This window comes from Anguilla rostrata, chromosome 1 (assembly GCF_018555375.3).
Source record: "Anguilla rostrata isolate EN2019 chromosome 1, ASM1855537v3, whole genome shotgun sequence".
Classification (NCBI taxonomy): domain Eukaryota; kingdom Metazoa; phylum Chordata; class Actinopteri; order Anguilliformes; family Anguillidae; genus Anguilla; species Anguilla rostrata.
Genome location: NC_057933.1, coordinates 74,085,725 through 74,102,716, shown reverse-complemented (window position 1 = coordinate 74,102,716; position 16,992 = coordinate 74,085,725). Strand labels below are relative to the sequence as shown.

The window sequence follows — 16,992 nt, the reverse complement described above, 5'->3', positions numbered from 1 at the left end:
TCGTTTCATATAGTCTTGCAGGTAAAGGCAAAATTCACATATCCAGTCATTATATACCGCATCATTATAAACATGAAATCTTAACAGATTTACACAAGACCACCCAGCAGCACACATCATGCATAAATTCACATCTACAGCAAACATCATGCATAAGTTCACCATAGCCTATCGATAGCCATGTGAAATGCCCCAAGGGTCTCTGCCTTGAGTGTTCACTCTTTGTAGTGTCCTCTAACTTTAAAATACAAGTGTATAAATTAACATTAGCTCACCAATCACCAACAATCACAATGACCACATAACGTACAACGGTTCCTGGATATCCACCATTCTGTAGGTTATAACCCTCACAAATCACATCTCACAGAGCCGGAAATAAAGGTAGAGACGAGGTACATTTTTGTTTCTTAGGAACACATCTCCAAAATTTGCCCTGAAAGTGTAATAATGTTATATTTTGGTACTATTGAGTACCTTTTACAAGAGAAAATGCAAATTATGTTGAGCTTGTCAGGGGTAGAATTTTATGTATCTATAGGATACCACCTCTGTGATAAGCATCTGGCCTTTATAGGCACTTTTTTCCAGAGGGTCCATAGAGATCTTGTTGAGCTGCTAATTATTAAAATCAGGGGTCCCAAATTGGGGTTGAAATAAAAACATACAGGACAGTAGTTCTCCAGGAGCAGGGTTAGGAACCCCAGCAGAAGACTAGGCTGGTCTAAATGAATACGCCTAAATATCTTGGAAATATCATTTCAGAGATCAGAATCTGGGAACCTCAGTGAAATGTTGTCCTTTAGTTGAAAAAAGAGAGAAAAAAGCAGACCAGATTTAATCCGTGTAAAGAGATCTATCTTTGAGGGACCATGCACTGCTTTCTACACCTGAAGGAAGATCTAAATCTACACACACACACACACTCACTGGCCACTTTATTAGGTACACCTGTTCAACTGCTCGTTAACGCAAATATCTAATCAGCCAATCACGTGACAGCAACTCAATGCATTTAGGCACGTAGACACGGTCAAGACGAAGTTGCTGAAGTTCAAACCAAGAATCAGAATGGGTAAGAAATGCGATTTAAGTGACTTTGAACGTGGCATGGTTGTTGGTGCCTGACGGGCTGGTTTGAGTATTTCAGAAATATTTCATTCAATATTGAATTGTTTCTATTGGTTGTGACCGTTTTATAAAAGCAGTACGTCCCTAGGGGCCACGCTGCATCGTGAGTACAGTCACGGCTACAGGGGGTTGCCGGCGCTCCGATTCACACAGTGCATAACAGCACCCCTGTTTCATAACGTAAACGGAGAAGGCCATGAGATTGCCGGGTCTCTATGCTCAGTGTCCCAGTGTGCCGGAGTCTGAACCGATAGAACAGGAATAGTGAGATATTTGCGCATCTAGTCTTCAGCACAATTGTGGCTGCACTTTTGTGGTTTAGATCTTGATTTAAGCATCTATTTGCAATTTGCTGAGGAATGCGCCTCATAACAGGCGCTCATTTTCTAAAATTTGATTAAATGATTTGTTTCACTTCCACGTGCGGACATCTTCGGAATCCATGCTTATTTTTGCTATGACTTTCTACTTCTCTGCATCATTCTCTGTTTGTGCCTCACTCACAGCTTGTGTGTGTGCGTGTGTACTCGGTATATATAAATGCACAAAAGTTCTATATGAAAGAATTAAGTGACACGTATCTGTCATGCTTTTAGTCATCCTTGTGGCCAGTGCCAATCACTGGACTGGGCTGATTCACAAAATGTGAATATGTAATTTTTTTTCCTTTGAAAAAATTGTTCTCAGTGTATGCTGAAGTCACCATTTTGCGCTTCTACCGTATTGGGCTACAGTCTCCAGTGCTTTACATCTGAACCTGTGGCAATGTGTTTCTAGTGCTGATGCACGCTGAAGTGCAACAATGGCAAGGCTGCAGACAATCAGCAAGGAGGAGATCCAGGAGATGAGCAGTAGCCTGCAGTCGCGAGTGGTGACGGAGGTGGTCGCACAGGTGCAAGGCATGCTGGGACAGTATCCCAAGACAATATTCCAGTTCCAGGATACTTTCATGGGGACTAGGGGGGCCAGATGTGACCTGGGGTTTAGGTTGTGTGTGGCACTGGGAGGGAAATCTACAGGGGACTACATTTTAAAATTGGACATGGGTTGCAGATTGAATTAGCCCTGCACATTTTCATGCGGAAATAAACAGTCCTAAGATTTAGTGAACAGAGACATAGCCTATTGTCAGTTATGTTTTTGCATTTAACAAATTAGATCTACAGCATGCACTCCACCCACTTCCATCATCTTTTCTTTTCCAGTTGTGCCTGTTGAAACCAGTTCTTTAAGTAAAAGGTCAAAGCAAGAATGTAGTGTTTGTTATTTTTTTGTGAGGTTGTCTTGAAAGCATTTTATGTGGCTATGGCTGTCAGGTTTAGATTGGATATTCAAATACGACTCAAGCAGGGAAAAAAAAACCTGTTTTGAATTGTTAAAAAAATGAATGTAGCTTCGTTGGGTGGTGCGCTATAAGCGATTGGGTCACCCAGGGAATGGGAGGGATCAGTGGGTTATGGGTCTGAATTTCATTGCTCTCTCGTCTCCCTCGCTGGTCAGTTGGCTGCCTGTGGACTGTGTGTCAAAGCTGCATATGAAAGGTCATCCCCGACTCCGCTCTGTGTGAGCTCAGCCGTAGTCTGAAAAGTCTGAAAAGTCTGAAAAGAATTGGAATGGTGACACCACATGTTTCCGTGGAGAAATTTGCAGATCATGAAAAATATACGGTAGGGTTTGTCCATGAATGTGGCTGCAGTTACCGATAGTTGGACACTCCTAATTAGGGTGGGAATTGGACATACTCAGCCCCAAATTATAATTTAAAACATTTACATTCTAGAATGTATTTTTTAAATCGTATGTGAGCGCTGGAAATCTTTTCTGCATTTCTAAACATTATCTCTTGGGTCTGAAATGTGCATCTTGCTACAGCATTAGTGTTTAGGCGAGTGACTATGGGGTGCAAATATCCTGAGTTTATGTTTACGTAAGGACCCTGAAACGGCTATAGTAAACTAATATAATAATAATGAGAACACACTGCAGGATTTTTTCCACCTTAGCATTTTGTCATGTCTTGCGCCACGATTTCTTGTTTCGGTAGATTGTTCATGTTATTCAATTTAATAATCTTTTCTTCTGATTGTTTGTAACCTCTCACTAGGTAACACTAACAAAGCAGTAAATGGACATATAATCCTCTTATTGTTTGCACACAATAAGAACATGACGAGATGCGTTCCGTAACCAGCCCAGCTGGGATTCCAACACCAGCTGGGATTCTAAGCTGTTTTCAACACTTCTCGCTGGTCATAGCTGGTCTATGGCTGGTCAAAGCTGGTTAAACTAGTAGAGTAAGATGGTGGCAAAACTGGTGTCTACAGTTAAGCTGTTTTGCTCAGTCGTTAAAGAAAACTGTTTTCTTGCCAGAACTGTTGATTTGTTGCACACTTCATTTATGCTCCCAGTTCAGTAATTTTGCTGGTGACTTGCTCTATCTTGTTATACTTTATGCATCTATTTGTCTATATTTTATGTCATTTATGTGTATATTTTCTCATTAGGCTGACTATGGCTGAGGATTACTGCACGATTGAAGAGGATGAGGTGAGGGAGATCAGGGAGGCACTGGAAAATGAGACCTTGACTTCAGCGGTGGCTAAGATCCAGGACTATTTTGAGCAGCTTGACCGTGTGGAACTAAATATTGCCATCACAGGAGAGTCCGGGTCTGGCAAGTCGACCTTCGCCAATGCATTCCGAGGCCTGGGGGACGAACAGGAGGGCTCAGCTAAAACTGGCGTGACTGAGACCACCATGGAGCCAACTGTGTACCCCCACCCTAAATATCCCCAAGTCAAAGTGTGGGACCTTCCCGGGATCGGGACACCCAACTTCAAAGCAGACGAGTACCTTCAAAAAGTACAATTCCAGCGTTATGATTTCTTCATCATCATTGCCTCAGAACGATTCAAAGTCAGCAACGTGCAGCTGGCCACTGAGATCCAGCGTACAAAGAAGAAGTTCTACTTTGTTCGTTCAAAGATCAACAACTGCATAAATGCAGAGAAAAGAAAGAAGGGCTTTGACAAGGACAAAACACTCAGTTTAATTCGGCAAGACTGCATTACAGGTATGGGTCAATGTGATATAGAACTGGTTCCTCTACTACAGCTGTTCCAGAGGGAAATTTAGCTAGCTACTAGTTATAACTACGTACAACAGTAGTGTCTTACCTGGGATTTGAGCCTCTGACCTTTAGGATACAAAACCAGCTCCTTACCCATTATCTTACACTGCCACCCTGCATCAGGTGTATGAAGTTTGGGACAGCTGACAATTTAAATCTGTCATTCATTTGTTTTTGTGACTGTACTATTTTGTTTCTGTAAGGCCTCCAGGAAAGCGGGGTGGAATCCCCCACAGTCTTCCTAATCTCCAGTTTCGATCTACAGCCCAAGCACAAGCAGCGTGTGCTCCTGCTGTCACTGCCCAACATCACCCTGGACATCAACAAGAGAAAGAAGGAGGCCCTGCAGGCCAACATATGGAAGATGGCCCTGCTGTCGGGTGCCATGGCAACCGTGCCCATCCCAGGTCTGTCCGTGGCGGTGGATGTGACCATCCTGGTCAAAGAGCTCACCAGTTATTACCAGGCTTTTGGCCTGGATGACGAATCCCTGCAGAATCTCTCTGAGAAAACAAATGTGCCACTGGAGGAGCTGAAGGCGGTCCTCAAATCCCCCCTCAACAAGGAGATATCGGCCGACGTGGTCATCAAATTGCTGACCAAATGTGCTGGGGCAGGGCTGATGTTGCTGGAGTTCTGGGTCAGCACAATCCCGGTGTTCGGCTCCATGGCAGCCGGGGGGATCTCGTACGCCACCACTCACAGCATGCTGACGTCCTGCTTGAATGAGCTGGCGGACGACGCACACAACGTCCTGATGAGAGCTTTGCAGACAGAAGTATGAAGATCAGACTTCACACCAGTTAAAGTGCCTTTCAGTACTAGTGCCTATGATCTTCATGAAGATGTTCTAATGGAAATTAAAGTTTGTATATTCTTTAACAAGAAATAGTAGTGTTTGTTTTTGAAAAAACACAGCTAAGCAATTTTTAATTTGTATAATGTGAACAATATACACATTTATTATAATTATGACTCTCACTTTGGATTCTGATGTGGATGTATTAACAGGTCTAAAAAGAAAATTAATTTACACCATGGGAAATTCTTAGCTGGTTTGGTTTATTTGACGTAAGTAATATTTTCTATATCTCAGGAAACCTATCCATGTTCTGTTTTTTTTTATTAGTTTGGCACATACAGGGTTGGGGGCTGGTCTTCCGTCTTTTAAATAAAACAAATTAAAGTCACACAAGATGCACAGTGCAATCCACCAAACTGTAGCCAATTCAATCTACACCTACATGTTTAATGTGTGCAATTATATGCATTTGTTCCTGAATAAATCACACACAAAAACACCAGTGTACTTTTTCATTCATTCTGAACTCATGGCACTAAGTTGAGTTTGACTTTTTTTCCCTGTTAAAAGGCATGTTTCCTTTCTGTCATTCTCGCTTCACAAGTGCTTACTTTTGATTTTCACACCTTGTTTCTTGGTTAAAAAGTCTGAAATCCAAAGGCAAAGTAATTGCTCAATATCAAGCCCCCTCGTCTTTTCAAGTCTTGCAGGTAAAAGAAAAAATCACATATCCAGTCATTATATACTGCATCACTATAAGCATGATATCTTAATTGATTTACATAAGACCACCCAGCAACACACATCATGCATAAATTCACATCTACAGCAGTTCCCCATAGCCTATCAATAGCCACGTGAAATGCCTCAAGAGTCTCTGCCTTGAGTATTCACTCTTTGTAGTGTCCTCTAACTTTAAAATACAAGCGTATCAGTGAACATTAGCTCACCAATCACCAACAATCATAATGACCACTTGACGTACAACAGTTCCGGGATATGTCACTCTGTAGGTTTTAACCCTAACAAATCACATCTCACAGAGTCGAAAATAAAGGTAGAGACGAGGTACATTTTTGTTTATTAGGACCAAATTTCCAAAATTTGCCCTGAAAGTGCTATAATGTTATATTTTGGTACTACTGAGTACCTTTTACAAGAGAAAATGCTAATTATGTTGAACTTGTCAGGGGTAGAATTTTATATATCTATAGGGTACCACCTCTGTGATAAGCATCTGTGCATTTATAGGCACTTTTTCATACTTTTTTCCAGAGGGTCCATAGAGATCTTGTTGAGCTGCTAATTATTAAAATCAGGGGTCCCAAATTGGGGTTGAAATAAAAACCTACAGGACCGTAGTTCGCCAGGAGCAGGGTTAGGAACCCCAGCAGAAGACTAGGCTGGTCTAAATGAATATGCCTAAATATCTTGGAAATCTTGGAAATATCATTTCAGAGATCAGAATCTGGGAACGTCAGTGAAATGTTGTCCTTTAGTTGAAAAAAGAGAGAAAAAAAGCAGACCAGATTTAATCCGTGTAAAGAGATCTATCTTTGAGGGACCATGAAGAAAGGTGATTTAAGTGACTTTGTACGTAGCATGGTTGTTGGTGCCAGACGGGCTGGTTTGAGTATTTCAGAAACTGCTGATACACTGGTATTTTCACGCACAACCATCTCTAGGGTTTTCAGAGAATGGTCTGAAAAAGATAAAATATCCAGTGAGCGGCAGTTCCCTGGGCGAAAATGTCTTGTTGGTGGCAGAGGTCAGAGGAAAATGGCCAGACTGGTTCGAGCTGATAGAAAAGCAACAGTAACTCAAATAACCACTCGTAACAACCGAGGTATGCAAAAGAGCATCTCTGAACGTACAACATGTCGAACCTTGAAGCAGATACAGTAGCACAAGACCAACCCTGTACTAGCAAGGTGTACCTAATAAAGTGGCCGGTGTGTGTGTGTGTGTGTGTGTGTGTGTGTATAGTGTTTGTATAGTGAAATAATTTCACCGCTACATGTTTTTGTCTTCCAAGATGCTTAAATAAAACAAACTTTTTTTGTTCTACGCATTTTTTGTATTTGTATATATGCAATAAATCTTGAATGCCAGCGAAAGGGGGAAAACGAATAAAATAAAAATTAACCGGTTTCTGCAAGCGCTTCCAAACCTTCATTCATAAAGGAAAGGGAACTTCAAAGCGACGAGATCCCTAGTGTACAACACCTGCTTCCCTTCCGCCCTCTCCCTCAACGGAGTATGACGCTTTCTACAGTTTGAGTTCCGTCACGTACATCCCGTACCTGGGCAAAGTTAGTATGGTGCATCCACCCAATCTTCGGCGTCAGCCGTAGCCGCCTAGCCCAGGTGATATACGTACAGAGAGGGTAGCGTAACACAAACGATACAATTTATTGAGCTTACGGGTCGTTGAATAGGCTGGTTTTCATATTTACTTTCAGCTCCGAGAGATAAGAGCTCAATTGCAACGTTTCAACTCTGTTCTAACTTGAAGGTAAGCAATGTCTTAATGCAATAGTCGATACATTACTCTACAATGTCAAGGAAATGGGTGATTACAGTCCCATTGGTCTCTGGTGTGGTTCGTTAACGATGTAAACTGAGTTGGCTATTAAGTTATTCATCGGCTGCGTTCGCTGAGGAGATATATATATTTTTATTGGTTTATTTTCCTAAGTACCTTAATAGCTTCCAATAATTTGAACAAATTAACGCAGTACAATACACACACACACACACACACACACATATATCTGTGCTGCGTGTGTATGCGTCACGCAATATTTGTTGGGGGGTTCAGAACTTACGTGGCGATCTGTCTGGTGTTGTCTCAGAGATAGCATTTGCCTTCCTTTCTGTCTTTCTGAAACATCTCTCAATCCTTTATAGTTTTTTCCAGTACATTTTTATTCCACATTAGAGTACATTGCTTACTGGCTTCCCTGATACACAGAGGGATATTAATGGGAATTTAAAAGTAACAAGATATACAATGAGATAAACATTACAAATGGATATTGCACAGTATTAAGTATACAAAACTCATTGGCTAGGATTTGATCAGATCAGCATTGACCTTGTCGTGTCTAGCAACCGACAGAATTCAGAATCAGAAGACAGAAGTCCAATCACCAATCTGTAGAAAACAATTTCATGAGGGAAAAGACACCACAGCAGCAAGCTCTTCAGAAAAGTTAGACTGTATTGCACAGGTGCACAAAGCCGGATCAACTCTGCAGAATTGAACCTCGATTGTCAGTTTCACATACATTTTATACACAAATGTACCCCACAACTCCCCTTAACACATTTCTAAAAATACCAGCCATCTGGTCTTCTTGGCACTACAAGGATTTTGATTTCCTGCTCTTGGGTCGGCCTGACCTTCTTGGTACCACAATGATTTTCTGTTCTTTAGATGATAACGTTATTGTGCAATGTTACCCCAACTTTCCCTTAAACAAATGTTAGTCTTTTTCTGTAATGTTTCTTTAAGTATACAAGTTACAGGATTTATAGCCTCCTGTAATTTTCCATATATATTCAGTTTACATAAGGGTCACTGTAAAAATGTTAGTCTTCTAGTTCTTCAATAGCGTTTTGTTAGTTATGGAAAAATATTCGCCTTCTAGCATTTTTACTTGGCAATAACGTGTTTTTTGTTTTGGAAAAATATTCGCCTTCTAGCATTTTTACTTGGCAATAGTTTTCTGCTGAGTAAGTATGGTTTTCTTTAAAGCCTTCTGCGTTTGCTTTTTTTCTACAGTGGATACTGTGGTTTCCTGCGTTTCCATAAGCTTAGCTGCACATACTGATATAGGTTTATTGGATTACATATTGATTATATTAGTGTATAGTTATACATGTGATATATATTTATCATGCAGCATCGAGAGTTTGGAGGAAACGGTCTGATCAACATTGATGGGAATACCCTAACTTTAACATGTGACGTCATCTCAATCATGGGGAGTCTCAAAATTTTCCTACAACGTCTAAGTTGCTATTTTTCAACTTTGGCCATTTAGAATAGTTCTTTCTTCATAAATACAGCTTCAGCTGTTACTAAATCTGGTTTGTGGGAAAAAATTGGAATGTTTTGCTTCCTTGTTTGAAAATGAATGGAGGCCGCGCGGCGGCGCCGCGTATAGTGTGGCTTCACCGTAACAGTCTCTCCAGGTGCATTTAGAGTGCCGGGAAAGGCCTACCGGTATTCTTAAATAACATCGGAAGAAAAACACGTAGTACAAATACATTTGTTACCGTTTATTGTTAGTATCCAGCCAAAACAAGAAACAACAATCTATATTCAACTTACATTCATTCAGCATTCTTCCGTGTTGTACCTGCCGCAAAACAGGCGGCTGTACCAAGTGGTGTTTTTGTAGAGGATTTTCTGGGCGTGTTGTCGGGCTGTGCCATTGTAGGAGGAGCGATTTAGTGAGCAGCGTACTGAAAGGTATTTTAATGCTGTTCAGAACCCTGTTGATTGTGGGAAGGTAAATTCCTCTATTTGTTAACTGGTATGTAATTACTGTGATTGCTTATTGATTTTAAATAAGCAATTGGTAGTGGTTGTTGTTTTAATTCCAGCTTATTACTGCAATGGTAGGAGCTGCTGCTTTAAAAGGCCTGCATTAGGCTCCTGGGGGAGTTGGGTTTTTACAGTTGAGGTTACTGGTTGTCACCAGTGCAGTAAAGACAATCTCATAAAAAAAAAACATGTTTTCAACATACAAAAATGCCAAATTACTCACACATACAAGACATACACCGTCTATAACTCATTAATTCAGGCTGCCAAAATCCAGGCCTGCCATTAAAAGTATTGATATCAAAATGACGCCAAGTTACGGTACTACAAACAATATAGGCTATCTTGCCTCACCAAAATTAAATAAGATGTATTCCAAAGCAATGCTACCCAATATTTCCTCAATTCTTTCAAGTCACTTGGCCCTGTGTTTTGTAATCTTACCATTTTACAATGTCATGCAAACTTTGTGTCAGATCAAAGTGTCAAATATTTTGAATTGTCTCATGGAACACATTGAAATTCATGTAGAAAACTGCTGGTGAGTGGCTGGTGACAAAGGGTGTGGTGGCATAAGTGTAAATGCATCAGAAACACAGGTGAAATATGGCCAGTGTATGTACTCACGGATTTGACGGCCATCCAACGAGCCTTGATTGACAAAAGAATCAGGAGCCCATAGAATTAGAGCTCCCTAGGTCGCAACTTGTTTACCCTTCTGTCCTGCTCTGTTGTCCGTTATTTCGTGGAGATGCACTTTTAGTGTTTGTAAGGTTTATAAGGCATTTTGATAGGCTTATCTGCAGGTAGGAATCCTTTTCGCTGTTTTGGTAAGCTAGAACTGGAAAACTTGATAGTGGAGAATAGGAGCAGACGCATATGTCCCAGCAGGCTTTGCATATGAGAAAATAACAACAGTGTGAGAGAAATTAGGAGAAATTATGAAATTGCGTAGTTGAAACAATATGTTTATAGCATAATGGGCATGTAGGTGAAGGTTTACATGATCACAGACTATAACGCAAAGTAAATGAAGTGACCATGAGTGAGCTGAGTTTCCTTATCGAACGGTATATATAACAGTCTGTATAAAACAGTAGTTCTTAAAGTGTAGGGTTAAGTAATGTGTGAAATCTATTGCACTGATGTGCTTTTCTCATGTTCAGTACTAGTAGTTATAATTATGAGTGAGTCATGATTTTAAATGTAATGTTTTAATGGGGAGTTGCAGAACGTACATACGTAGTAATTGTTTGTATGTGGCTAGATAGAGAACAGGGCGAGGTAACATGAATGTAGAAACGTGGCGTTTGCTGATAAGAAGGTTTTGTACGGTAGCCAAGTGAAGAAATATAGTTAGTAGAAATGGCACAGTGGTGAACTGGTGTAACTTTTTAATAAAAGGAATACATTTGCTGTCATGAAATGCATATGGGTGGCCGTGAGTGAGTTTTGGTAAAGCAAATATAAGCGTAAGATAACGTTAGTGTGAAAGAGGAAATTATCTGCCTGAGGGCGAGGCGGGATTCAATCCTTCAACCGGAGGTTTACCAGTCTGTGACTTTGTTAGTGCAGCACCATGACATAGCTATGCAATGCGTGAAATATCATTAGCAAACCTGTCCGTGGTTTTAAAGAAGAACACAGGCCAGTAAGCACAGAACATCTCCCGTTGAATCCATATGGCTTTGCAATATTGTAGCCGGTTAATAACTGAACGTGCAGACAGTACGTCATAATGCAGTGTATACGTTTGGTGAACGGCGGGTAGATATGGTGCAAAAGCAATAATTAAGAAGTAGTAGACAATTATTAGTGAGGGTAAAATAAGCATGTTCCTAGCTGGGCTTGAACCTAAAACCCCACGTTCCCAAGACTGTAACCTTGCCCACTAGGCCACAGGCAGACTAGCTATTTAACCAGGAAATGTTTCAGAGTAAAAAGGTAAGGGTATTTTGCGTGTGTATGCGAGTTTTTGATTGGGTCGTGTAGGTGAAGATTTGGCTGGTGTCGGTAAAATGTCCAATGGGGAGACATTTTGTTTGTGGGAAAAATAAGAATGAGAAGAAGAAGAAGAAGGAGAAAACGCAAAATCCCCTTAGTTTGGGGCTTTATTGTGTGGACATGTGAAGTTGTATGAATTCTGTCTGTTGAAATGGGGTGAGAATGTACAGAATTTAATGTTTTTAAGGGCTGAGTGTCTGTGGCTGTTGTGGTTATTTCTGTGGGGAACCCTGAAAAGTGCCAAACTCTTGGTGCTGTATAGGTATGGGGCATGACCCGCCAAGGCGTAACTTGGCGGGATGGCATACCTGCCATCCCAATATGGGTACTTATGTGTGCAGGGTCTGAGGTAGACATAGCCTGGCAACATATTCTCATTTAATTTTGTTTTTGTACAGTTTTTGTTTTATGTGTTGTGATGTACCATAATCTGTATATAGTTTGACACTGGCTATCCACCTGCTTAAAAATAAATTTTAATAATCACTGGTTTTGGAAAACACTGTCTCCTCCGCTGCTTACCATTGTCCAGCCACCGGTCAATCCTTTACAGAAGCATTGGGTAGCAGCATTGCTTTGGATTACAGCATGTTTAATTTGTGTTAGCTAAGGCAGCCAATATTGTTTACTGTAACTTGAAACTTTTCAAACGACGACTGAAGACCCACCTCTTCAGGCTGCACCTCTCTCCATCCCTCCCTTCCCCCCTGTAAATGACTAAACTTAGGGTTGTAACTAGGCAGCTGTTTCATAGGTTAGTTAGTTGATGCGCCTGTCTTAACGACTACTTGTACTTTTATTTATTTTTATTTTTCCATAGATTGCGTTGTTGCCGTTCTCGTTGTTAGTGTTAATCAGTTTAACCATCAGGGTCCAAGTTGAACTATGCGGTTGTTCCCTGTACTTGGACCGGTACTTCTCTCTAGGGGTTTCGTCATACTTGTTCCTGGTTATGGTTATACACTTTGTTGTACGTCGCTCTGGATAAGAGCGTCTGCCAAATGCCTGTAATGTAATGTAATGTAATGTAATGACACGTGGTTTTGATATCAGTACTTTTAATGGCAGGCCTAGATTTTGTTAGTTTTAAAGACTTCTAGTGCTTTATATGTGTGATTAACTTGCCATTTTTGTACGTTGAAAACGTTTTTCTTCAGATAACACATAAAACAGGAAGTGCCTAAAAGTATCCCACACATTTTTTGGAAGTGCAATAATTGTTTCTATAAATATTTGAATATAATCAAATGTCTTTTTAAATACAATACTCAAATTACATTTTTGGTCAGTTCACAGCCCTAATTATCTTAAAGGAATCATGAAAAAAAATAAAAAAATAATAATGAAAACACACCTCAGGATCTTTTCTGTGGAAGTATGATTTTTAAGCTACTCAGCCGGAGACTTTCATGCTTGCAACTCCATACTTTATTCCACCGCTCACACATGACATGCGCATAGAACTACGGCAACCTTTCTAGGGCACACAAGATCGTGCCTATTACTACATTTTCCACATTAGCATTTTGTCATGTTTGCACCATGATTCCTTGTTTTTGTAGATTCTTGATGTTATTCAGTTTAATGTTCTTTTCTACTGATTGGTTCTACCCTTTCACTAGATAGCATCAATTAAGTAGTAAATGGACATATATTCCTCTTGTTGTTCGCACACGGTAAGATCATGATGAAATGCTTTCTGTAACCAGCCCAGCTGGGATTCTAAGCGGTTTTCTTCTAGCTAGATATAGCTGGTCAGTTGCTGGTCATAGCTAGTCTATGGCTGAGGGTGGCTGAACTGGTGGACTAGCTGACGATAGGATGCTCAGCTGGTGAACAGCTGGTCAACCAGCTGAAACAAGCTAGAAGTACGCAAAACACAGTTTAAACCAGCCTGACCAGCTAAGTTTAAGCTGGAATTTTCAGTTGGGAGGGTATGGGGTTAGGCCAGGGTATGCTAATTTTTCCTTTTAATTTGTTCATTTAATTAAGGATGCATTTTAGGGTGTAAATATGGTACATATTTCAGCTTATCAATGTCATGATTGAAGACCATGATTGGTCAATCAGTTGAATCAGGTGTTGCAGTGCTGAGCTAAAGCAAAAACCTGCACCCGCACCAGCCCTTTATGGATAAGATTGGACACCCCTGTGTTATACTGTATGCATTTATTTGTCTATTTCATGCTGTTTGTATGTATATTTTCTCATTAGGTTGACTATGGCTGACAATTACTGCAGGATTGAAGAGGATAAGATTAGGGAGATCAGGGAGGTGCTGGAAAACTCAAGGTGAGAACATGGCACATCCTCGCATTTGGTCTTCAATTGATCTAGGACGGCTTCTAAGGGGTGAAACCATGGTTATTTCAGGGACATGGATTGCTCAGTCCCCTGAGCCAACAAACAATTTAAGAAACATTGGGGAGCATTGTTTTGGAATACAGCCTGTTTAATTTGTGTGAGCTAAGATGGCCAATATTGTTTCATGTAACTTGGCGCAATTTTGACATCAATACTTTTAAAGGCAGGCCAAGATTTATGACTTCTAGACAGTGCTTTGTATGTGTGAGTAACTTGTTATTTTTGTACGTTGAAAATGTGTTTTTCATTAACCATTTTAATGGCTGCTGATGTGAATAAACAGGCACAATCCCTGCAGAAGCACGAGCTCATCCTTCATTCCCTTCTTGGTGTCCTCTATGCCCACCTCCTATGCTTCAATTATTTAATGCCCATACCTGCCGTCCCAAAATGTCCCAAACATTATGGTGCTCTGAAATGTGTGTGTGTGCTATGGGTGGGGGCTATGTATAAAAAGTGATCTAATTCCCAAATTGTGTAAACAAAGTGTATAAAAACACCCTTAAATAACCGCTGCGAATGTGCACTTTTACCACATGTGAATTGTTTGAACACAAGCCCAAAATTGTGGAGTACAAAACCAAATCAAGAAAAATCAAGACAAAATATGTCTTTGTCCCAAACATTATGCTGCTCACTGTATGTGTGTATTTGTGTATTTTCTCATTAGGTTGACCATGGAAGAGGGGTATTACATAATTGATGAGGATGAGGTGAGGGAGATCAGGGAGGCACTGGAAAATGAAACCTTGACTTCAGCGGTGGCTAAGATCCAGGAATATTGTGAGCAGCTTGACTGTGTGGAACTAAATATTGCCATCACGGGAGAGTCCGGCTCTGGCAAGTCCACCTTTGTCAATGCATTCCGGGGCCTGGGGGACGAAGACGAGGGGGCGGCTCCAACCAGTGTGGTTGAGACGACCATGGAGCCAACTGTGTACCCCCACCCTAAATATCCCCAAGTCAAAGTGTGGGACCTTCCCGGGATTGGGACACCCAACTTCAAAGCAGACGAGTACCTTCAAAAAGTAGAATTCCAGCGTTATGATTTCTTCATCATCATTGCCTCAGAACGATTCAAAGTCAGCAACGTGCAGCTGGCCACTGAGATTCAGGGCATGAAGAAGAAATTCTACTTTGTCCGCTCAAAGATCGACAGAGACCTAGATTCAGAGAAAAGGAAAAAGGGATTTGACCAGAACAAAACACTCTGTTTAATTCGGCAAAACTGCATCAAAGGTAGGGGTCAATGTAATGTAGAATTGGGTCCCCTACCACAGCTGTTCCAGAGGGAAATTTAGCTAGCTACTAGTTATAACTAGGTACAACAGTAATGTCTTACCTGGGAATTGAGCCTCTGACCTTCAGGATACAAGACCAGCTCCTTACCCATTATCTTACACTGCCACCCTGTATCAGGTGTATAATGTTTGGGACAGCTGACCATTTAAATCTGTCATTAATTTGTTTTTGTAACTGTACTATTTTGTTTCTCTAAGGCCTCCAGGAATGCGGGGTGGAATCCCCCACAGTCTTCCTCATCTCCAGCTTCGATCTGCAGCTCTATGACTTCCCGCAGCTGGAGGAGACAGTGGAGAGAGAGCTGCCCAAGCACAAGCGGTGTGTGCTCCTGCTGTCACTGCCCAACATCACCCTAGACATCAACAAGAGAAAGAAGGAGGCCCTGCAGGCCAACATATGGAAGATGGCCCTGCTGTCGGGTGCCATAGCAGCTGTGCCCATCCCAGGTCTGTCCGTGGCGGTGGATGTGACCATCCTGGTCAAAGAGCTCACCAGTTATTACCAGGCTTTTGGCCTGGATGATGAATCCCTGCAGAATCTCTCTGAGAAAACGAATGTGCCACTGGAGGAGCTGATGGCGGTCCTCAAATCTCCCCTCAACAAGGAGATATCGGTCGACGTGATCATCAAGTTGCTGACCAAATTTGCTGGGGCAGGGCTGATGCTGCTGGAGTTCTGGGTCAGCGCAATCCCGGTGTTCGGCTCCATGGCAGCCGGGGGGATCTCGTACGCCACCACTCACAGCATGCTGACGTCCTGCTTGAATGAGCTGGCAGACGACGCACACAACGTCCTGATGAGAGCTTTGCAGACAGAAGTGTGAAGAGCAGGCTTCTCACCAGTTAAAGTGCCTTTCTGTACTAGTACCTGTGATCTTTATGAAGATGTTCTCGTGGAACTTAAAGTTTGTGTATTCTTTTACAAGATATAGTATTGTTTGTACTGGAATAACACAGCTAAGCAATCTTTATTCTTTATTTTTTATAATGAGCAATATACACATTTATTATACTCATGACTGTCACTTTGGATTTTTATGTGGATGTATCTATAAAGAGAATTAATTGACACCATGGACAAATTCTTAGCTGGTTTGATTTATTTGACATAATAACATCATCTATATCTCAGGAAACCTATCCATGTTCTGTTTTTTTGGGATTAGTTTGGCACATACAGGGTTTGGGCTGGTATTCTGTCTTTTAAATAAAACAAATTAATGTCACACATGAAGCACAGTAAAATCCACCAATCTTTAGTCAATGCAATCTATAACTATATGTTTAATATGTGTGCGATTATATGTATATTTTTTATTCTTGAATAAATCACATGCAAAAAACATCAGTGTACTTTTTCATTCATTATGAACTGATGGCACTACATTTAGTTTGACACTTTTCCCCTGTTAAAAGGCATGTTTAATTTCTGTTACTGTTACTTTCTGAAAACATAAGAGTGACTATGGTTTGTGGTAAAGAAACATAAATCTGTTTACCTCTTCGAAATGAGGCACATGCTACAGGAGCAGTCCCAGAAAAGGCTCCAGGTGAGAACATGGCACATCCTTGCATTTTGTCTTCAATTTATCTAGGACGGCTTCTGTGGAGTGAAACAATGGTTATTTCAGGGACATGGATTGCTCCGTCCCGAGTCGAAAATGTCTCTGGTCCTTCCAGCAGCTCAGGGACTCCCGTTTGTACA

General features: G+C 41.1%; 2 protein-coding genes across 7 annotated transcripts in view; both read left to right on the top strand.

The window, feature by feature from the left end:
• LOC135235217 (interferon-inducible GTPase 5-like) overlaps nt 1-5,562 on the top strand; it is a 29,096-nt gene extending 23,534 nt beyond the window's left edge. Inside the window, exons 1-3 of one of the 4 annotated variants that reach the window (XM_064300515.1) lie at nt 1,029-1,075; nt 3,636-4,204; nt 4,465-5,562. In XM_064300515.1, coding sequence (XP_064156585.1) covers nt 3,643-4,204; nt 4,465-5,045 — 1,143 coding nt within the window. In that variant the 5' untranslated portion in view covers nt 1,029-1,075; nt 3,636-3,642 and the 3' untranslated portion in view covers nt 5,046-5,562. Of the gene's footprint in view, nt 1-1,028; nt 1,076-1,591; nt 2,799-3,635; nt 4,205-4,464 lie in introns of those variants that run through there. The other 3 variants (XM_064300497.1, XM_064300522.1, XM_064300506.1) reach the window with 3 other exon arrangements.
• LOC135235184 (interferon-inducible GTPase 5-like) lies at nt 1,013-16,632 on the top strand. 3 transcript variants are annotated; one of them, XM_064300455.1, is made up of 4 exons: nt 1,013-1,075; nt 13,837-13,914; nt 14,657-15,225; nt 15,486-16,632. In XM_064300455.1, the coding sequence occupies exons 2-4, from the start codon at nt 13,844-13,846 to the stop codon at nt 16,109-16,111; spliced, it is 1,266 nt and encodes a 421-aa protein (XP_064156525.1). In that variant the 5' UTR covers nt 1,013-1,075; nt 13,837-13,843; the 3' UTR covers nt 16,112-16,632. The 3 variants fall into 3 exon arrangements, with proteins under 3 accessions (XP_064156525.1, XP_064156515.1, XP_064156534.1); XM_064300445.1 differs by lacking the exon at nt 1,013-1,075 and adding an exon at nt 7,193-7,578; XM_064300464.1 differs by lacking the exons at nt 1,013-1,075; nt 13,837-13,914 and adding an exon at nt 7,195-7,578.
• Nucleotides 16,633-16,992: the final 360 nt, after the last annotated feature.

What these genes read in the sequence shown, in the direction of transcription:
- LOC135235184 (XM_064300455.1), top strand. Translation starts at nt 13,844, where the DNA reads ATGGCTGACAATTACTGCAGGATTGAAGAGGATAAGATTAGGGAGATC. An exon ending in GAGGTGCTGGAAAACTCAAG is followed by an intron (nt 13,915 to 14,656) that starts GTGAGAACATGG and finishes TTTTCTCATTAG; the next exon opens with GTTGACCATGGAAGAGGGGT. An exon ending in TCGGCAAAACTGCATCAAAG is followed by an intron (nt 15,226 to 15,485) that starts GTAGGGGTCAAT and finishes TGTTTCTCTAAG; the next exon opens with GCCTCCAGGAATGCGGGGTG.